Source organism: Nasonia vitripennis, chromosome 3 (assembly GCF_009193385.2).
Source record: "Nasonia vitripennis strain AsymCx chromosome 3, Nvit_psr_1.1, whole genome shotgun sequence".
In the NCBI taxonomy this organism is placed as follows: Eukaryota; Metazoa; Arthropoda; class Insecta; order Hymenoptera; family Pteromalidae; genus Nasonia; species Nasonia vitripennis.
This window is the reverse complement of record NC_045759.1, coordinates 5152041-5172237: the sequence shown is the minus strand read 5'-3', so window position 1 is coordinate 5172237 and position 20197 is coordinate 5152041. Positions and strand designations below refer to the sequence as shown.

General features: G+C 47.3%; 1 protein-coding gene across 6 annotated transcripts in view; it reads left to right on the top strand.

The window, feature by feature from the left end:
* The window catches only part of LOC100120934 (tRNA dimethylallyltransferase), a 58804-nt gene that overhangs the window by 28121 nt on the left and 10486 nt on the right, over positions 1–20197 (top strand). For all 6 annotated transcript variants that reach the window (XM_016984714.3, XM_032598664.1, XM_001604478.6 and 3 more), the window contains 2 exons: positions 2157–2292; positions 19950–20065. In XM_016984714.3, coding sequence (XP_016840203.1) covers positions 2157–2292; positions 19950–20065 — 252 coding nt within the window. The remainder of the gene's footprint in view (positions 1–2156; positions 2293–19949; positions 20066–20197) is intronic.

Genomic DNA, 20197 nt, shown 5'->3' with positions numbered 1-20197 from the left:
GAGGGGGGTATAAGCGAGAAGGCGAATAAATTTCGAGCCGGGGCAGGTGCGCGCGTGGATTTCTATTTCGGTGCGACGAGCCGCAGAGGGAGAGAGAAACTGTCTTACTTCCGGCAATTGTCTTCGTTTGGATATCACGCGACGTCTAATGTATACGCGCAGAGATTTTTTTTTCGCTTTCCGGGGCTATATAATTCATGAATGAAATCGTCAGCAAGCGCGCGGAAAGTTTTGAATGGTCGCGACAAAGCTTAGATTGCCAAAATCCGACCCCCGCAAGCCTTACTCTTTCTCTCACGGGTCTCCTCTCTCAGTCCGCGTCTCTCCCATTCAACTCTTTCTTTTCGCTGCAACAGCAGCAGTCGGATTACGCGTGGGAGTCCGTCGGCGCATTCCCGCGTGGCTACGCTTGCTCTATTTGCCTCTCCGTCTACTACTAACGTCTCTTCTCTTCTCTATACCCCCAGAGGAGTGTAGTAGTAGCCGGAGTGTCTATTTCGGCCGCTTGACAGGCGCGCGTCTATTTCTACGCGGGAGTAGAAAAAAATTAAAATTAGCGCTATAGCCGACACGACGTGTCGAGAGCTTTTTCATGTGCGTGTGCGTGTGTGTGTGTGTGTGAGCGGGTAAACGACCTGGCGATGTATACGCGGCGATGAAAATTATTGGCGTAGATTCTCTCGGCTAGACAGATGCTTGAATGATCTCTTGCCGAGAGTCTCGGGGAGGGAGCTGCTCCGTTTTTTGCGAAGAGAGTGTGTGTGCTCTTCTTTTCTAACACAGCTGAGAGAGTAAGACACGCGGTGTCGCGGGGAGACGTTATGAATGGGTTTCGACGCTGCTTTCAATTTCGGGAGAATCATTGTGGGAACGCGTTATTTAATGCGAAAGCGATACACACAACGCGGGTAATTAGCAGAAGATGCAGCAGCGGTTAAAAATACATCTTTTTCATTTATATACGCGCAGCTCGTGAAAATTAAAAAAGATAGATGTATCGCGCAGCCTGTAGTTCCTCCGGATACGATTTTGTCACGCGCGGGGGCAGGAAGGAAGCGATTTAAAAAGCCCGGCTCGAGCTTCCGTTCTATCTTTATCTAAAGGTCGCCGCGGTGAAAAAGTACCGAATTTTCTCCACACGCGAACTCGATTCTTTCGCCGTATAATGTATACGTAATAAACGCAAGCGAAACGTTTAACCCGGCGGCGGCACGTGCCGCAGACACAAAAGCGAAAAGAAAGCGAGGGGCCGTCTCGGGAGCTTCCGTATTTTTCGTAAACACGAGAGCGAAATCGAGCATGACCTCCCACCTCTCGCACGGCTATGTATAGTATACACACTAGTATGCAGCGTATAAATCGACCGGCCGGTTTACCCGAGCCACGTGGGCGCGCGCGATTCATTAACGCCGCGGCTAAAAAGCAGCGCTGCAGTACCGCGAGGAAAAGGGAGAGAGAGACTAAATGCGGGAGCAACAGGCGGTTGATCTCTCTCTCTCTCTCTCTCTCTCTCTCTCTCTCTCTCTCTCTCTCTCTCAGGACGCCCTGCATTAATCTATAACTTCCGCTGCAGGTTCGCGGGACACCCACGGTCGTATGGGTTGCTTGGCTGAATTCGCCGATTGGAAAATTGCTTTTTGGCTCATTCATATAACCGATTTGAAAAAAAAATTTTTAAGAACATCACCATCAGCTCGTTTTCAAAAAAAGTCATCGAGGCATCGCTAATTGCCGGCGCGCGCGTGCTCTACTATTATCTCGATCCGCCCGCGCATTTCCGATTTCTCGCTCGGTTGATTCCCCGTACACACATACACGCCCGTAGATAAGGATCAGTTTCGAGAAGTGTGCAGTACTATACCGCCGCCGGAACGGGGAATCCCCTTCCCTCGTATATACACGCCGGCAAATTGCTGCCGCGTCGGTATATCACCGCATCGGCCTAAGTGTCGATTGTTTTAATTTTCATTTTACGAGTTGGCTGCTTTGAAGTGTTTTCACCGAGTGCAACCAAGCGGCTGCATTTAGTCGCATTCTGCAGATGTTTAGCTCGGGTGTGTGCGTTGCGCGAGCGCATCCGAGCGTTTTGTTTGATGCTTTTAAGGGCTGGCTTAATTGATTTAACTCGATTTAACGAATTTGATAATTTGTTACAGGTCGCTGGAGATTTTCGAGCAGCACGGCACAACGCACTCGGAGATCCTGAGACAGCAGCGCCTCGCCGGGGGCAGCGCACTGGGCGGCCCTCTGCGACACGAAAACTCGATTATCCTCTGGCTGACTTGCAACAGGGTAAGCTGAACCGCCTTTTATTTAATTCTCCGCTTTGCACATCTCGAGCCTCTGGCTATCTTTGTATCCGTTGATTATTATTGCACTGGCGCATGGCGTTGTGCGGGTAAACAATCTCGCAGCCGCTAATGCGCATTTAAACGTCCGATCGTTGAAACCATTTGTTCGAGGGATATATTTTTAATCGCGCTGCACTCGACGCTATTACACTCGAGACTCTTAACTGCAGGCTATGCAAATCCACGAGGGCTCCGTAATAACGAGGCTTTGTTTTGCCGGCATTTGCATCTCGACGCGTGTAATAACAAACACGCGGTCTTAAACATACGGCCGCGTAATAAGGGAAAAATCGAAGATGAGCTACTATAACTTTAGAGTATGTATAGTGACATGCAGCGCGAGCACACACTATGTTATCTATTCCAAAGAACGTCAGAGATTATTTTCCATCGACCTTCGCGACGTACAAAGTATCGTACGTTTTTTTTCTTCTTTTTTACATATTTGAATTTATTGGCAGAACGTAGCGGATTGGATGTGTATAATAGCATAGCTCGGCTGTTTTTGCTATTTTCTTATCGAACGTCGTGAATATCGACTGTGAATAACGTTCGTTTGACGCAGACCGTGAGCGCGCGCGCGGATTCGAGGCATCGAAATTGTTTAATGGCTCGTGTTAGAATAGCAGCTCCGAGGAGGAGGAATTTTGCATAATTCTGTTTTCTATGCGGAGTTTAATTATTCCGGATTACTTCGTGTGAGAAAAAAAAAGAAACGAAGTCACGGGGTTGACTTCTTTGATCGAGTCGCTTTTGTTACGTATTATATGTACTTCAAACACGACTCGAAGCCGCAGTGTGTTTGCTCTTCCATTAATCATGTTGTGTTTCGTTTGCAATTGGTCGATCGAGGTTATAGCACTTGCTGGAAAATCTTTTGTTTTATCGCTAAAATTTTAACGACAATTTACGGATACTTAAATACCCACGACACACGTGTCATTCCGAGTAAGGAAACGCCTGTAAAAACGCTTCGCTAAATGCGCTATTTTTAATGTAAAAAACAAGCGCGCGCAACATTTCCTATTCCAAGTGCATTGAAATACGCTTGGAAATATGCTAAATTCATTTACGCAATTAGAGCTTGTCGTTCTAAGTATCCGACTCAAATTTGGTATCTCGAGAGCGTATACTTTCTCGAGAGACCAACCCCGCGCGCGCACTATCACTCGCAGCTAAGCCAGCCGGTCTAGCACACGCGGCATAGATAAGGCTCGCATTCGCCTGCAAGTTGGAATTTGAATTTTTTCCCCTCCGCCTCGCGGCCTGCCTCGGTCAAGAGTGAGAGGCGATCCGATTTACTTTTCCCGTTATTACCGGGGCCCATTGGCGAACGCACGTGTATATATATATACCTGCGCAGTCGTGTGTGCGTGCGTAGGCTGTGCGCTGCAAGTATCGATTGCATGTCGGCTCGTTCTGCCGAGTAATTCGAAATTCGAGTAGAGCAGCGCATCGCGTGTATAGGGTATAGGCGGTTTCTTTTGGCGGTTTGCTGCCGATCGCCGCGGCTTTGATTTTGTTGTCGGTTTTCGATTTTCACTCTAGGCTGTACGTAACGAAACATATAGGTTTCAACCTCTTGCTCGCGGCTGTGTGAAAAACTCCGTAGACACACACACACACACACACACACACACACACACTGCGTTACGTAAAAGCTAATTTCGTCTTTATGTGCTCAGCTTGTCAACTGAGAGCTTCCAATAACGCGGTTACGTCAAACCTTAAAACTTGCGGCAGGTTCGAGCCCGATGAATACGATAAGTCGAGTTCAAGGCGATCGTTAAAGTTTACATTCCAGTCTCCCGAAATTAAACAATGTCCTGAGACTTATCCGTCCGTTCGCTCGTTATCGCCCCTTAGAAAATTGAAATTAAGTAATTAAGTGTATCGACCAGCCGAAAGAATTTGCTGGTCCTCCCACCGATAAGAGTCCTTAATTACCCCAAAAGTCAGAGAAACAACGCAGATAATATTCTCTCTCTCTCTCTCTCTCTCTCTCTCTCTCTCTCGCTCGCTCTCTGTTCCAGCAGCTTTTTAATCTCGAGACACGCGCGCAGCCGCTCCGGTCACTTAAGATTTTCGTACGCGTGAAACGCTCCGCCGCTCGGTAAATTGCGTGTGCACCGCCGACGATCGTCGAGAGTTGATACCAGAGGGAGAGAGAGGAGAGTGGAGAACTGGTTCCGAGTGCACTTTCCGGATCCTCTTCTCGTGGATCATCGACACGCCTTGAGAGAGACCGAGAGAGAGAGAGAGAGAGAGAGAAAGAGAGAGAGAGAGAGAGAGAGAGAGAGAGAGAAATACTTCGCTGAGGTAATCCTGTAAGATTTGGTCCTGCCGTATGGCGAGTCGTGGGAGGATCGTTTTTGAGAGATTTGGAAATCGGCTTGCGCCGATCGGTTGGTTCAGGTGGACACTTGTTGCTGGGCTGATATATATAGCCAATTCGTTTGTGTCACGTTTTTATGAGGTTGATACCATTAGATCGTTACTTCCGATGACGTAACGCTTAGGTGTGCGTTTACACAAAATGGGTGGAAACTCTGCTCACAATCGCGCGTTTGTTCGGCGTGTTTTGTAAGCGCTGCCTCGGTCGCAAAAATGCCTACAGCCTGACTAGATTATCCTTCGACGTCACGAGTATTCGCCCTCGTAATCCCAAAGCGAACCTTTTTATAACCTCGACACACCATCGAATCTCCCGAAAAAGTCAGGCCGAAACGAGCAGTACGCTATGAGGCATCGTCGTCGCCGCAAACGGAAACGCTATGAGTGTCTAAATAAAAGTCGCGCGAGGTGATTTCCACCCACGTCGCGACTGTGTGATCGAGAGTCGCGACGACGACGCGGAAAAGGCGAAGCGCCAGACGCGACGTATATAACGTATGTACTCCAGTCGTTCCGCTGCATCGACACGATTAAGGATGCGGGGGATATGCGCTTGTGGAGACGAGAATAGAGAGACAGAGCTTTCGTGGGCGCTTCGTTCGCTCTGATGCCTGTGAACTCATCCGTTCGTTGAACATTCTTCTGGATTCTTTATTTTCTTGAATTTATTCAAATTTATATTTTCAACGCGAAAAACTCTGGAAAAACTACAATCTCCTCACACCCATACCGCAGCCTACTTCCCCCGCGGTAAACATATCCTCTCGAGAATCGACTTCCGCGTCCGTCGCGTCCCCATCGTTCATAACGCGGTTCCCGCCAAAACAGTCGCCCGGTTAATTAGGCCGCGAGTAATGGATGCGCGCATGTGTTCTCTCGCCTCCCCCGCTTCCATCTCAGTGCATTCTCAGACGACCGAGAATGTCGGCGTTTCCCTATCGATTATCACTGATCGGTAACCACCAACGTTCCGAAGCATCTCGCTCTATTTTAGCCTATGTGGAACGTCAGTAGCTCACAGACTTTCTCGCAAAACTACGGGAGTTTTCATAGCGCATAGTTTCGCCTCGTGTGGGGGATGCACCACGCTGAGTGAGCGATTCTATTTCAGGAATTGCGCGAGACGGACAGAAAATAGTAGCTCTGTCGGTGTATTACGACGTCTCCTCGCCTTTCTCGGAATCGTCGCGATTTTCATGCCGATATCGCTAAAGTACACCGTACAGAGCCGTTTGTTGTTTACGCGGTAAATTTAACGGCTAAGCTCTCCCGACACACGCGTGTGTGTATAATCAAATCGTTACCGAGGAATGAATCTTACAAAACAAACTCGCTCGCGCAAAAAATCGGCATTACGAAAGGAAAATGAAAATAGCTTAATTACCGTTCGTTCGCTCGCTCGGCGGTAATTTCGGAAAAGAAAGAACTCGCTGCATCGCGCAGCAGACGAAGAGTAGGGAATGCAAAAATTACGGACAATTGATTAGCGCTTGCGCAACGGTGTGATGCTGTAGCGTAGAAAAGAGGAAAAACTCGGCGCTCGGTAGAAAGTGGGTAAAATCACGGCCTAGCCTTGACACATTAACGATCTCGCGATTGAATCCGACGTCGCGAGAGAGGATTACATTCTCGGCCAGATAAACCTATCGCGCCGAGATTCGTTCTCGGAATACACAAGACGAGAGAGAGAGAGAGAGAGAGAGAGAGAGAGAGAGAGAGAGAGAGAGAGAGAGAGAGAGAGAGAGAGAGAGAGAGAGAGAGAGAGAGAGAGAGAGAGAGAGAGAGAGAGAGAGAGAGAGAGAGAGAGAGAAAGAGGAGAATAAGTAATGGGCACGTAGAGGTGGTTAGCCGGCAAAGTGGAAATTTAACGAGCTGACGCGAATTTCTGACTTGTGACGTAACTAGACGTTGCGATGTGCGACGATGGACGGATAAGTTGGTGTATGCGAGCTTTTTGTTGTTTTAAGGAGCTACTATTTTCGCTGAGGTATCTGGCACACAGACGCGTTCGATTGCGTTCTCCGTGCCTGAAAAAGCTAGTCTAGACGGTATAAGCGAAATTCGCTTATGTAATTAATCATCCAGATCAGGAATTTAATTGGGCTTGAAATTGGGAGGACGATCATTGCTCGCGAATCTACATCCCGGTGATCGATGAATTTCGATACTTCCATCTCTCACGTAGTGACACGCACAATGGCGATGCAACGCTCCCACAGAAAAAAAATCGAATTTCTAGGTCACAATCCAACCCGATTATCATTACCCATCCTCTATTCGTCCAAAAATCCTGTTTAGTTCCCAAGGATAGTCTCCTCCATACCTCCACCTAACGGTGATGCCGGCGCGCAGGTATAGAAGAAGCTAGCTCTCGTATCTGTCAATTGATTCCACTTACGGATAGGTAATCCGAGCACAGGCTCCGCAAAAAAGAAGCCAGAGCGCAGAAATAATAACGACGCACGAAGGTGAGCTCTGCGCGCAGGTATGCACGCCGCTTTGTAATAATCCTTTCGAGGAAAGCTCGAATTCGATATCCCAGCGAGTGAGAAAAGATCGTTTCCGGCCGCTTCTGTCCTGTGGCGCTTTGCTGTACACACACGTGAGCATCAGAGACCTTCCGAAGAAGATCTTAATCGTCTCGAGTGCGCGGGAGAGATGAGAACGAGAAAGAGAGAGAGAGAGAGAGAGAGAAAAAAGAGTGCAGACGCGCGTTAGAGGATGAAAGAGAATCGTCTAGTGCTAATTCGCGGAAGGGTTATAACAGCTAAGTAAGCAAATCGAGCGTCAGATTCTCTCGAGACTGCTCGTGCTGGAATGAAGCCGCGTCATTTTGCAGCTTCTCTCTCGTGCTTGATATTTTAAAACACCTCGTGCACCTGCTACAACGATCCACTATGAATACACACGGCCACGTTTGATCCGTCATCGATCTCGCCCTGGACTTGACTTTACATACAAATGCGCGCGCATTACTTCTCGCGCACGTGTAACGCGCCGCAATTTGCATAAATTACAGTTCAACTTCACGTGCTTATACGCATAGCTCTCTCGACCCTCCGCCGAGCGCGAAACTTCACGCCTGCACCTGCTTCCTGCATTAAAGTTTAATATCGGAGGAACATGCTTCCATGCGGATGTGTGTATGTTATTTCGAAGACGCCTCGTACACACACACACTTTTTCTTTTTTTATTCGTAGTTCCGATCGCGATTAGAGCATCGGGCTGGGGAGAGATAACTTTTTGTCGCGATCATTGTGAAAAGCCTCGCGACGTATCGCGAACGAATAAATCAATAGAAGCGTGGAAAATTTTACAGGGTCATCTTGCAACGCACTATCGAGCTATAGTGTACAAGCGAGGCCTCGTCCCGTACAGACTTCCGCTTCGGCGTCCATACATACACATAGCTCATCAAGAATCACTCGGCGTTTTATTTAATCTATCCGGTCGACAGAAGATCCTATCTATCTCTTGCATCGCATAAATTCACAGCCCTCCGCTTCTCGAGTTTTTCTTGCGCCTCCCTACGCTCGTTTTTTTATCCGCTGACACAGAGAGCCGCGCGCAGCAGCAGCAGCGGATTCTCCTTACGTCAACTTTCCATGCGGCACACACGTGCGCCGCGAGGCGACATGAGATGGCCGCAGCAACTGTCTAATACTATACGATGGCTTTTTTCGTGCCGAGACGCGGAATTTCGACTATGCTGAGAGAGCTGTCAGCTGCCGCTTTTTGATACTTTCGAGGTCTTGGTCGTCGTTTTTTCTCTCTTTTTCGTTTACGGCTGTTTCAAAATTAGCGGGAGATATGAATATTTTATTTAGCATAAGCTTATCGTATGGTAATCTATTGCGAGATAACGTCGGCGACACTTTTTAGGACGTCGCTGTGTATAAAATTGAGGAATTATTATACTAACGCGAGTCGCTCGATAGCTGTACATAAATCTAGCGGAGAATTTCAATCCCGCGAATGACAAAACTTCTAAGATGAATCATCGATTAAAGCTCGGAATTAAAAATACACATAACTAATAGATAATCAAAGTATAATCGCGAGTCGTAAATATCATCGCGAGAAATTCAAACCACTTGCAAAACACATGCAAAACTGTATATCCCGAGAGGGTAAATTATAACAACAAACGCCGCGAAGACCGCAAAAAGTCCGCGACACGCGATAGTTCCGGCCAATTAACTTTCACTCTCTGGCATTGTGCACGCGTACACCTCGGAATTTCCCCGCGTAATTGAAATCTTCGCGGCGCAACGGGAGCCCGTGAAAAAGCGCCGCGTTAATGAATTGTTTGCGGATCCTGCAAAGCGTAGAGCTTATTGCCGCGGCAAAAACTATATATACGTTGCGCTGTGTGTTTCTGCGTATATAGTATATACATGGGGGATAAGTTAGGTAGAGTCGTAAAGTATTGCACACTGCGTAGGCAACCTGTACGCAGGGAGCTTTTTGCGAGTCCGCCATGTGGAAATTCGATTTACGGCTGGCTTTTTCGAGGGGCAATTAGATTATGGACTTGCAAATGTGCTGGTTAAGCGCCTTTTTTCTTCTTTCTAATCTATCGAATTTCATACGGTGTGTATAAGCTGTGGCGAATTTTGTATGGAAAGAAAAAATCGCGAAAAAGAGCAACGACGCGAAGAGCCATCCGTCTTTATATTTCGCGCTCGTAAGAATGAGCGAGTGTATAGTAGTGTGCAGCTACTCGTCGAGTGTGTGTATTTTTATGAATGACCGGCCGCTCCACTACTGGGAGGCTGCGTAGTGTATAAAGTGGGGAGAAAGAGAAAGGATGCACTACTACTGTGCAGCGGAGCTCGTATGTATAGATGAATTCGGCGCCGGCTATTTCTGCTTTGTTTATAAAATTGTTCATATTCGAAAAATACAGGTAAGCGTTGTCCGTTATAATTCAAAACTATAGCTGTGGGAATGAAGGATTGCTTGGACAGGTTTTCCATAGAGAATCGAAACACTCAGTAGTTTGTAGTTCGTATACTAAAAGAATGCTTAGTTGTCTAGGGTTTACACTGAAGGTTACATTCGTAGTTGCTCGTCGGCTGAACCTGAGCTCCGTCGCCTGCGTCGGGTTCTTTTACAGGCCCACCTCTGCTGCGACTCGGGGCTTTGGTTTTCCCCGTGACGCACTTCGGCTGTGCGGGGGTGGTGAAGCGTCGCTTGGCCTCTGATCTCGGGAAGCGCGGAAATGCCTTCACACATAGCAATTGAAGCATTCACTTACATCCAAGCGACTCAATCATAGCCCGATCTAATGAAGAGCTACAGTTCGCTTAACAAGAAGTCACTTATAAACGTACACGTACAGCCACAGCCATCCGCACGTCTGTGCATCCGATGACCGATTAATTATCCGGAATTCACGGCTCGATGAACCCGAAGCCGCGATATAATTGTCGCTTCATCTCTCTCTCGCGGAGTTTCTCACATACAGGCTGGTGGGATACAACACGTTGAAAAATGAAGCTCCTTTCGCGCGCTTTTAACACTTCAACGAGGCGAGAGAGAAATACCTCCTGTTTCTCTCTGTCTCTCTTTCTTTCTCGTCGACGCGCAGGAAGTGCATCGTCGTGTTTGCGGATTAGTCGAAAATATGTCTCGCCCGGTCGCGGGTGGGCTGGAAGAGGGGATCCTCTTTGACAGAGTCATTTTTTCAGCTGGGCGCAGGAAGCTTTTTGCGCGGCGTTTTTAAAACTCGTGCCGGTTGATTTGAATACTTAATCGCCGATGCTTAACTTTCTTGACGGTAAATCGACTTGCGATCTTGATCGATATAACCTAATAACGGCTATCGGTATACGCTGCTACTATATGATTATAGTCAAAAAAAAAGACAAACCATTAGAGCATCCAAATTAGCATTTCAGACGACAAAATCGCGAAAACCCGTATCACATCCCATCGTACACACTTGGGCCAAGCAAAACCGCGCGTTTCCTCCTCCAGCATGTCGCTCGCGCGGAATGTGGTTTCCCCTGCATCGAACACCCGCCTATACAGCACACACATCTCTACAGGCTGTTCTCGCGGCCGGATGTTGAGAGAGCAGCGTATACATACGCAGCCCCCCTCGACGCGTTCCATGCGCGGTGTCGTCGATTAGATAATTCGATCAGCCCGCTTTCGAGAATCGTACGATACCTATAGCATATGATGGCGGTTCAAAGTTCAATGGCGAATTTCGGCGACGGCTATATCGATCGGAAAAAGCGTGGGAAAGTGTACACAGCATTTCCGCCGATGCCGACTGGATGAATATTTAATAACGCTTTTATTGTTGCAGAGTATAATACACGCTTTCGGTGAAAGTGGTAAAAGCGAGTTCCGCCGCTGCCGCCGCCGCGCTGCTGTTTGAACAATTTGCGCGTGTACAGCGCACTTGTGTAACCGCGATATTTTTCCCTCTCCGCTCCTAGGCTTTTTATTAGTCCTAATTGCGCTAATTCGGCCGGGGGTTTCGCTAAATGTTCGGATTTTTGCCGAGTTTTTCTGTAGTGTACGACGAAGGTCGAGCGAGAGAAAGAGAGAAACACACGCGTACACGTGTACGTGGAATACGTAATTCTAAGGGAATTGGGTAATGCGACACGGTGGCGTTTTAATTAAGCTACTATGTTAGAGCGAAAGTAACGTTCATAAAGTCGCGCATTGTATAAGGCTACTGTGTGTACAACATCTGCATAGATTTCAATCTCGTTAGGATTTCTCTTGTTTTGTCAGTAATTATTGTATCCCTGCGCGTTCGTGCAATGCATCGAAAAGAAAAACAATAATCCGCTCGATAATCGGCCTCGTAAAAGTGAAATTTGACTTCCAGAGCGCGATGAAAAATCGTTCAACGATCTGCATATCCAGGAGCGAATTAAAAGCGATAGTATGTATAGCTGCAGACAAGTGAAAAAGGGAAAGTCGATGCGTTGCTCTAATCGGCGTATGTGTACCGGACGCGAAAAGCAGCAGCAGCCGATTATTAGCCATTTGCATATATTCATCTTCAGGTAAATACTTTCCTCCAGAGGGACAATACGTTGATATTCCGCGAAACTCGCGTACACCGTTTTATCGCGCAGCTGAGTAAATCCGTATACGGGAGAGCGTATAACATATAGGAAAACTTCTGTATAACATAACGCGATGTTTTCGCCTCTTCTCGGAATCAACGCCGGCGTTTATCGCTGACGTATACGAGTAGCTTTTCATCTTCGTGTACAAAATTGATCGATCGCTAAAAAACTGTGCAACTTATACAGCCAACGTCTGCACGTTTCTTGGGCAAAAACGTGCCGAGGACTGCTTTCTTTGTTCCTCAGCAAGGCGAAGCTAATCATCGATTCGCACCATCCCGCGAGAAAGAAGAAAAAGAAAATCTCGGAGAAAGACAGACACCGGAAGCTCCTCTCTCTCGCGTTAACCGAGAGAAAGAGCCCAGGGTCAAACTCCGTCTCTCGAAGGATGTCTGCTCTTCAATTAAAATGTGTTACGCATCTGCAGCGTTGTATACTACACACGACTCTTCCGAGGTCCCTCATCGCGTGAACACACGAGAGATGCGCACTTTTTCACACACGTACGCATATAACGCGAGCAATTTTCGACGCTTCAAATATAGAACTGCGTGTATAACCACTGGCTTTCTCTTCGGAGAATCGGCGGCGTATTTGCAATGCGAGCGCGGGCATATCGTGGGTGTCCGTTCGCGGAAAAAGAGATGGGACGGAATTTTAATGACCCCGCGCGAGCTACTATAGTGTATACACACGTCGTTGTATACATACTCGCGTGTGTATAGCTACGGGGGAGGGATCTCCTTTTCTCTTCAAATCGACGTGTTTTTAACGCCTACTGCGGTTTCTTTTTCGAACCGTAGCTAATTCTCGAGTCGCGTGTTTTTATCGACGGGTTACTTCATTATTTCCGCGTTTCGGCGCCGAGATCCTCGCGCGACCGGGGAATGATTCATCTGTAGCCTATCCGCTCCAGAAAGCGGAAAACGGTCTCCGGTGCAGTGTATAAGCAGACGCAAAGAAGAAGCTGTATAAATCAGCTTCCGCAGGACAAACCCAACAAAGTGTAGTTTTCCTTGTCACCATACGTACGCGAGAAGGAATTTCTAATCCGATTTCACAGCCCGGGGCTACGTCCAGCCCCGTGTACAGTACTCGTATAAATAATTCAGCCTCGGTTTTAACTCTATTCCATCGTCCGAGAAAATCGTCGCGTATACACGCCCGAGGCAGAAAAGGAAGATCGGCTATACAGGCGTGTAATAAGCGTTCGGTCGCGAAATCGCGGGTAGTCTAGTGTTATACAGTGGCACTTGGTGGGCAGCTGCCGATATAACGCCTGTGCATCCACGATGTCGTCACTTCCTGTCGTCCCTTGTTCCCTCGACTTTGCGCAAGGCTGCGCATATGAGCTGTGCGCTGAATAATCTCTCTCTCTCTCTCTCTCTCTCTCTCTCTCTCTCTCTCTCTCTCTCTCTCTCGCTCTTGAGAGAGCTTCCCCCCGCGATGCAGGCTATGCGAGTATACGCACATATAGACATGCTGGTGGCATGGGAACTCCAGAAATATATATATCGCGAACCGCTAACAGCTCGACTCGTTATGCTGGCTTATTCGCTTCCCGCTCGATGATAGGGGCTTATTTTTCGGTGCTTAGGGGAGAAAAAATTTCGGCCGGGAGAGAAACTTTTTGCCAAACGCTTGCTGTGTACCTTTTCTGCGCTGAAATATTCGCACGCGGGCTCGTAAATCTTACGCTATATGCGAGCTGACTGCTTAGACGCTTGCATAATTAATCGTTGGAACATGACGCGTCTGTACGCGTGACAGTGCTTGCCGATTGATTGATTTTATGCTCTCGAATCGAGAAAAACGCGCATCGACTAACGAATGAAATCACATGCGATGAACGTCTGAACAGCGGTCATTTCGAAATCGTATAAGTAGGCTTATTAAGACGCGACGCGTCGATTCCGCAACGAATCGGCGCTTTTTATACGTACACGCATACGCGGAGATCGGTATATAATAGGTCAGGAGGCTCGTCAAGAGACTCGCGCGAGATGCCGATCACCTCGGCTTTCCGCGCGCTCTTTTTACCAGTCTTATTCCAGAGTGTAAACCTATAATACACGCGCGCCGATTTCTTACCGATCTCGATCGATAATAGACAGAATCGATCGGAATCTCCGTAATCGATCGGTTTATCGGCGCCGATTTGCGGAAGCTTTTATCGGCGTAATTAAAACAATGTTGCTCTTTTTTGTACAGTATCGATTGAAAAATCGGTTCGGCATTTTTTCGCGATAATACCGATAAGCGATCTGCGCAGTGATTCGCGGTATTAATAAACCAATAAATACCAGCGCGTAAACAAAAACAGTGCATTCTTCTGACATTTACACACATACACACGGCCGCGGCTCAAAAATCAAAACAAACGGTCGCCCTCACCGAGCGATCGGCTTTCCTCGACACATCAGAGAGTATAAGTATGCGCTCACTCTGCAGCGGTGAATTTAGCCTCGGTTAAAGGCCTCGACTCGTCACGTTGGTCGTCGTCGTCTCGGCGCGTCTGCCGGTAAATTTAGACGACGGCGACGACGTCGCCCTTCCTTATATTCTTCCCTATGGGGTATAAAGCGTTAGATAACTCGCTGAGTTACGAGAGGGCTTATAGCGGGCGGCTCGGTTTTATTGTAATTTTATGAGTGGTAAATCTCGGCGACGACTTCCGAAAAGTCAAATATTCTAATTGATGGCCGGAGCTGGGCCTGCGCTGATACACACGATCCTAATGAGACGATTAAGATTCTCGATCGAGGCGTATACCCTTTTCCTGCGCCGATGCGTATGTATACGAGCAGACTTGCTCTCGCGCGCTTTTTATCGCGTGTACGCAAGCTCGAGCGAGGGAATCGGCTCGCGTAGGAGGAGAGGCCGTGTCGCCGGTTATTAATAATGCCATTAAGCGCGACGGTCTGCACGGGGCTTCTTCCCCTCTCTCTCGGCAAAGCGGAAGACAATCTATGTATACTGTAGGGTCTCGGCTTCTTGTCTGTGTCTCGGTATCCTCGAAATTTTAGAGCTTAATTTTTCCAAAACTCGCCACACCGCAAGAACGACGTCGGTAAAAAGCCGTCGCCGCAAAGAGACGAAAGACATCCGCAGTCGTTCTCACAATAGAAAGAGTCTCTCTCTCTCTCTCTCTCTCTCTCTCTCTCTCTCTCTCTCTCTCTCTCATCTACGCTCCGTTTCGCTTGTAGAGACTCTCGAGAGAGGGCAGTGTGTGCCAATTGCCGGCCGGCTTTGTAATTTCACTTCGACAGTGGTAGTAGGCACTCGTGCAAAAAGTGGAGGCTGGGGGGAAGCCAAAAATGTCTAATCCGGCGCCGGAAACATTCTCTCTCTCCCTCTATTTCGCTGTATTTATCATGCAGGGGGCGAAAACTTTTTGGCGCACGCTTGTATCCGCGTATACCACGGGGCAATCAAGTCTACACATCTAAAATACCCTTGAACGAATCGAATAGTCCTTAACGCGAGCAAATTTTTTCGATCGAGCTGTAGCGGTCAATTTTTTTTCATCCTCGTATTCGTTGTATTATAAGCACATCTAACGATCGCGAACGAGTGTATAAGGCTCTTAGTCATGTGCGGCACGCGCGGCATTTCCGGCAACGCGACGCCTCGAAGACTAAACTATATAAGAGGAAGGCGGTTCTCGTTTTTTGCCCGCGCCCGATTCGTAATTTTTCCGAGGAGATGCGTTTACATAACCAGATACACTACTGCGGATGAGCCATAGAACTGAGTCAAGGCGGCTATTTTCAAGCGAGCATAGTCAATTGCACGTGTAATACCGTATTTAATTGCAACGACTTTTAATTTAACTCTCTCACTCGTTCGCGTATTTATCTCGAGCAACGTCTCGTATACACGAACGAAGAGCCCCGGCGATATTAGTGAGTATAATCGCCGCGTTATCAGCGATGGCGCAGGAGCAAAGCGGCTAATTAAAAAGCGAAACTCATATAACGCAATCGTATAAAGTGCTCGCGCATTAGGCTCGTATGCATTTATGCAGTCATTACACCCGCCGAGCACAATATTACATCTTATTAGATTTTTTAACTATCCGCTAATTGAACGCATCGATTACGTTTGTTATAACGTTTCGCAATCGGTTTTCACCTATCCCGGGCGTGATTCATGGCTCTCGGGAGAACCCGTTGGCCGTCGGTATAAAATACATCTTCGATTTCCCATACGCCGAAAACCCTATCCCATCGGTCGCCGCCGAACCAGTCCGAGAATTCGCTCAGGGCCGCGCGCGGCTCCGACAAAAAGCCCGGTAGAGAGAGAGAGAGAGAGAGAGAGAGAGAGAGAGAGAGAGAGAGAGAGAGAGAGAGGAGGAAAAAAATAGAGAAACCATAGCCCGCTAGAAAAAAGGAGGATAGCAGAGTGGAATCCGAGAGGCTCCTCTCTGCTAGGCCCTTGCGCTCGCGCGATTATGCTCGACACCAAAAAAACGACGACACACACACGGCACCGGCGCCGGTCCTTCCAGGAAACTCGGCTACCCGGACCATTTTCACACTGAATACATCATTCCGCGGGTCTTTTTCTCTTTTTTCATTCTCGCCGACGCCGCGCGTGCGTGACCTTCGGCCGTGATTTAATAAGCCCGCGCTTTTCGGCCGTTTGATAATAACGTGAAATCGGTCGAGCCTTTTTTTCTCTTTTTCTCTTGCGCAAGAAGTTGAAGTGGAGAGGCGCCGGTATACGCCCCCCTATTTTTTGGCCGATGGGAGAGAAACGTTTGCGGATTTTCACGCGAGATCACAATATTTGGAGTATTATGGAGATAGCGCTCATGTAGATAGCCAAAGAATCCGGTCGGACAAATATTTGGTGTTTGCATTGGGGGGTGAGGGAAGTTGCTCTCTTCCGGAGAGTGATCGACTTTTCGATTGTTTTTCTAACGATGGAGAGTTTTTGCGCTTCGAAAATATTGCTATTGTCAGACGCCTCTCTGATCTCTCGCTGTTGGTTTTGCCTTGACATACCGAGTATGGAGAGTTTTGACTGTGTAAATACACGCTTTAAAATATCTGTACGTGATGTGTGATTACGAACAAATTCAATACGCACGTGCCTTCACCGCCGAAATTCGTTAATTATTCGAATAATATACACAAATAAAGAGTTTACAAATCAGCTCACTACTCACGTCCCAAATCACCGACACGTGTATCCCCTTCCGTACGCATAGTGTGTGTCGGTTCTCTAAAGCGTTTCAAGCTTCCATCACGATATGTTTGTATAACAGTTCCGACCTCGCTTTGGGAAAGCAATTGTATTACTCTCTTTCTCGATCCGCAGGGGTGAGCTATAAATAGGGAAAAGCTCTCGCGGCGACCGGCCTTGGATTTCCGAAAATTTTCCAGCCGCTCTAAATTCGGTATAAACCCGACGACACGATACTTGCAACGACGAGTCGCATCAGGGGACGCATAAATATCGACGGCTACAAATAGAGCCGGCTGTACCGATGCTTACGTATGAGGGTGTCGTTGGAGCAAAGGTATGATTTTCGAAGATTTCGCATGGGCCGCTGTATATCTATTTTTTCTCACTCTCGACCGTTAGGTTCCCAAAAGTGTCTAATGGGTCGTTGGCCCGCTTCGAGACTCGCGTTATACGTTTCGCATACTTCGACGTTATTTTTATGGGCGGATATAAATTGGTTAAAGTGATTCGAGCGTACGCTCCATTTTTCGCGCCGTGCTTGATCTTCTGATTTTTGTCCGCTTATATTGTTTCCTGGTACGATGATCGCGAACTAACCCTTTTGCCACCGAAAGTATTAGTTGCAAACTAATCGGTATGCACACACGTGGTGTAGAAAGAAAGTCGCCGTGTTTGATGTACAGTCGCTTTATTATTCGAGGGTAAACACAAACGATCGAAAAAAGAGTCGGTTCTAACCGGATGACATCTGTACGACCTCTGGAAACAATGAAACAATAACGTACAACATATATATTTTTCGGAGATAAGAGCTGGCGATAAGAGATTGCCCGCGAAACCACATAATATACACTCGCTCAAAATCTAAAATTCAAGCGTTATACTGCAAAACCATTGACGTCTCAGTCGGCGTGCGATGCAATAATATCCATCGCAATCGTCCCTCTCTCGGCTCGCGTCGCCATCTAAGGCACCGATTAGAGACCTATACAAGTCCATGTACGCTCCGTCGTCGTAGTCGGCGGTGGCGCGAAAAAGTTCGCACGCGCGGCCCGCCTTTCTCGCGGACCTTGGCCCGGTTTTTCGGCCGCGCGAGCGGTCACGTGAGCTTTCTAATACTCGCGCGTGTGCTCCAGCCTGTGCGCATATATCTATAGATATATGCGTGTATCGCACGCGCGCGAGGAAGCCGATAAATTCGGGGGGACGGAGTGCGACTGTACCGCAGCTCTTTCGGATCATCGGGTTGCGTAATTTTTTCGATGCCGTTGCATGCTACTGTGGCACTCGATAAGCTGACCAGGTTTTTGAACTTTATGATACGTGATATGCGATGTTCGATTCGTGACAGGATGTAGATATGTTCTTCTTTTCGTTTTTTTTTTATTTGTGATGGAAGCACATAATCTACGGGCTACGATTGATTAAAAGGGGTTATTAATAGAAGAACGCCTATTTTTCGGAATTCGATAGGCCGTGCGGTTAGTTAGTTGCTAGGAGTGGATTTGATTTTGTGGGGGGAGTTATATAATTGTGGCGAGATTTCGATGTAATATACGAAATGTAGGCTATCGGGCACATCTCCTCGAAACTATATGGGTGACCTGATAAGGAAGTGCGAAATTGCGGATGAGTCGTTGATTTTGGCTTATTTACCTACTTATTCGATGCGATATTCTAATTAAAATTCGCATAACGAAATCAACAAAATTAAATATTCAAGGGCACGGATGCGCACTTGAGGCCTATTTTGAGATTTAAAAGGCGGCGGCTTGCATGAAAAGCCTCTAAAACTCCAAGAGGAGCAATCGCACTTCAACAACTCGAGCCTATATCGGCTTCTCAAATACGCCGATGGTAAAAGTGTTATTTTTAGCCTCGTCGGCTTGACGCGTGCCCTAACGCGTGGTTTTTCCGAGTCTGTTTTTCCTCTCACTCTTCCTCGCCCCAGCTTCGATGAATTTTCGAAACAATCGAGCCGCAAAAAAAAGAACGACGCGCACGCTTATCCGGATGAGCGAACAAAGTAGGCCGAGGGGAAAGAAAATAGCTCACTAACGGCATTACCATAAATTCGGACTTCCTAATTTTAACTCGCGCATAAATTTGTACGCGCGGTTATATTATACTCATTTCTTCTTTTTTTTTGCTAGGAGGAAACGTTTCTATACACTAATATACGAGCGGTTGCGCAACTTTTTAACTTTTGCTCAACACAAGACTCGCTGATAATTTCGGTAGTAACCAGTAAAACCTCGAGAGTCGCTCGGGATGAACTTTCGGGGTCGTCGACGTGGTGTATCTAGATGAAGAGATTCGACTTCTTTCTCAATGATAAAACGACGAAATTATCGTCGTCGACGGCTACGTGGCGCTATTCCGTCCGTATACGGTTGACATCAGAGTCGAACAACTTGGGATGATTAGTCATTTCATGGGCATTTGCTCAGCATCAGGCTTTTGTGGAACCTTATCGCGTCTTGCACAGATCATTTATTTAACGGTTACTTTATCGACTACGTTATACATCACCAATTATCATCGAATGTGTTAATTCAAACAATCGAAGCTCGAAGGTTGCGCGATACGTGCTATACCATTGATTTTTTACTCTAAAATCATCCACGTGTATGACGGAGCGAAAATTTCAGACAGCCTGTAAATTATAAAATTAATCCGATCGCGAAAATAACTTTCACACATAAAGTACCATGCGCAACAGCGAGGGACGATTGCGTCGTCCGATCATTAGCTCGAGGAATATTGATTGAAATTCGCGCATTAGCAATGAAAATCCATTATCTGTCGCGTATGTCAACGAGTCTATTGGCGCGTTTTACACGTGCATAACCCATCGGAACATCACTTGGACTTCAACAAAATAAAAAAGTCTTTGCTCCTCTGTTGCAGGACGTTCTGGACAGGAGATTGGACGCTCGAGTGGACTCGATGCTGAAAGCTGATTTGGTCCAGGAACTCCTTGACTTTCACGAGAGGTACAACAAGGATCGCATCCAGAAGAATGAGTGAGTATATTTTTCTGACTCCGTTGTACCTTTCCTTTTTTCTTAATTGCGTACGCGGACGCAATAATTCGCGGCGGTTTCACGTAAATTACGGTACATCTCTCTCTCTCTCTCTCTCTCTCTCTCTCTCTC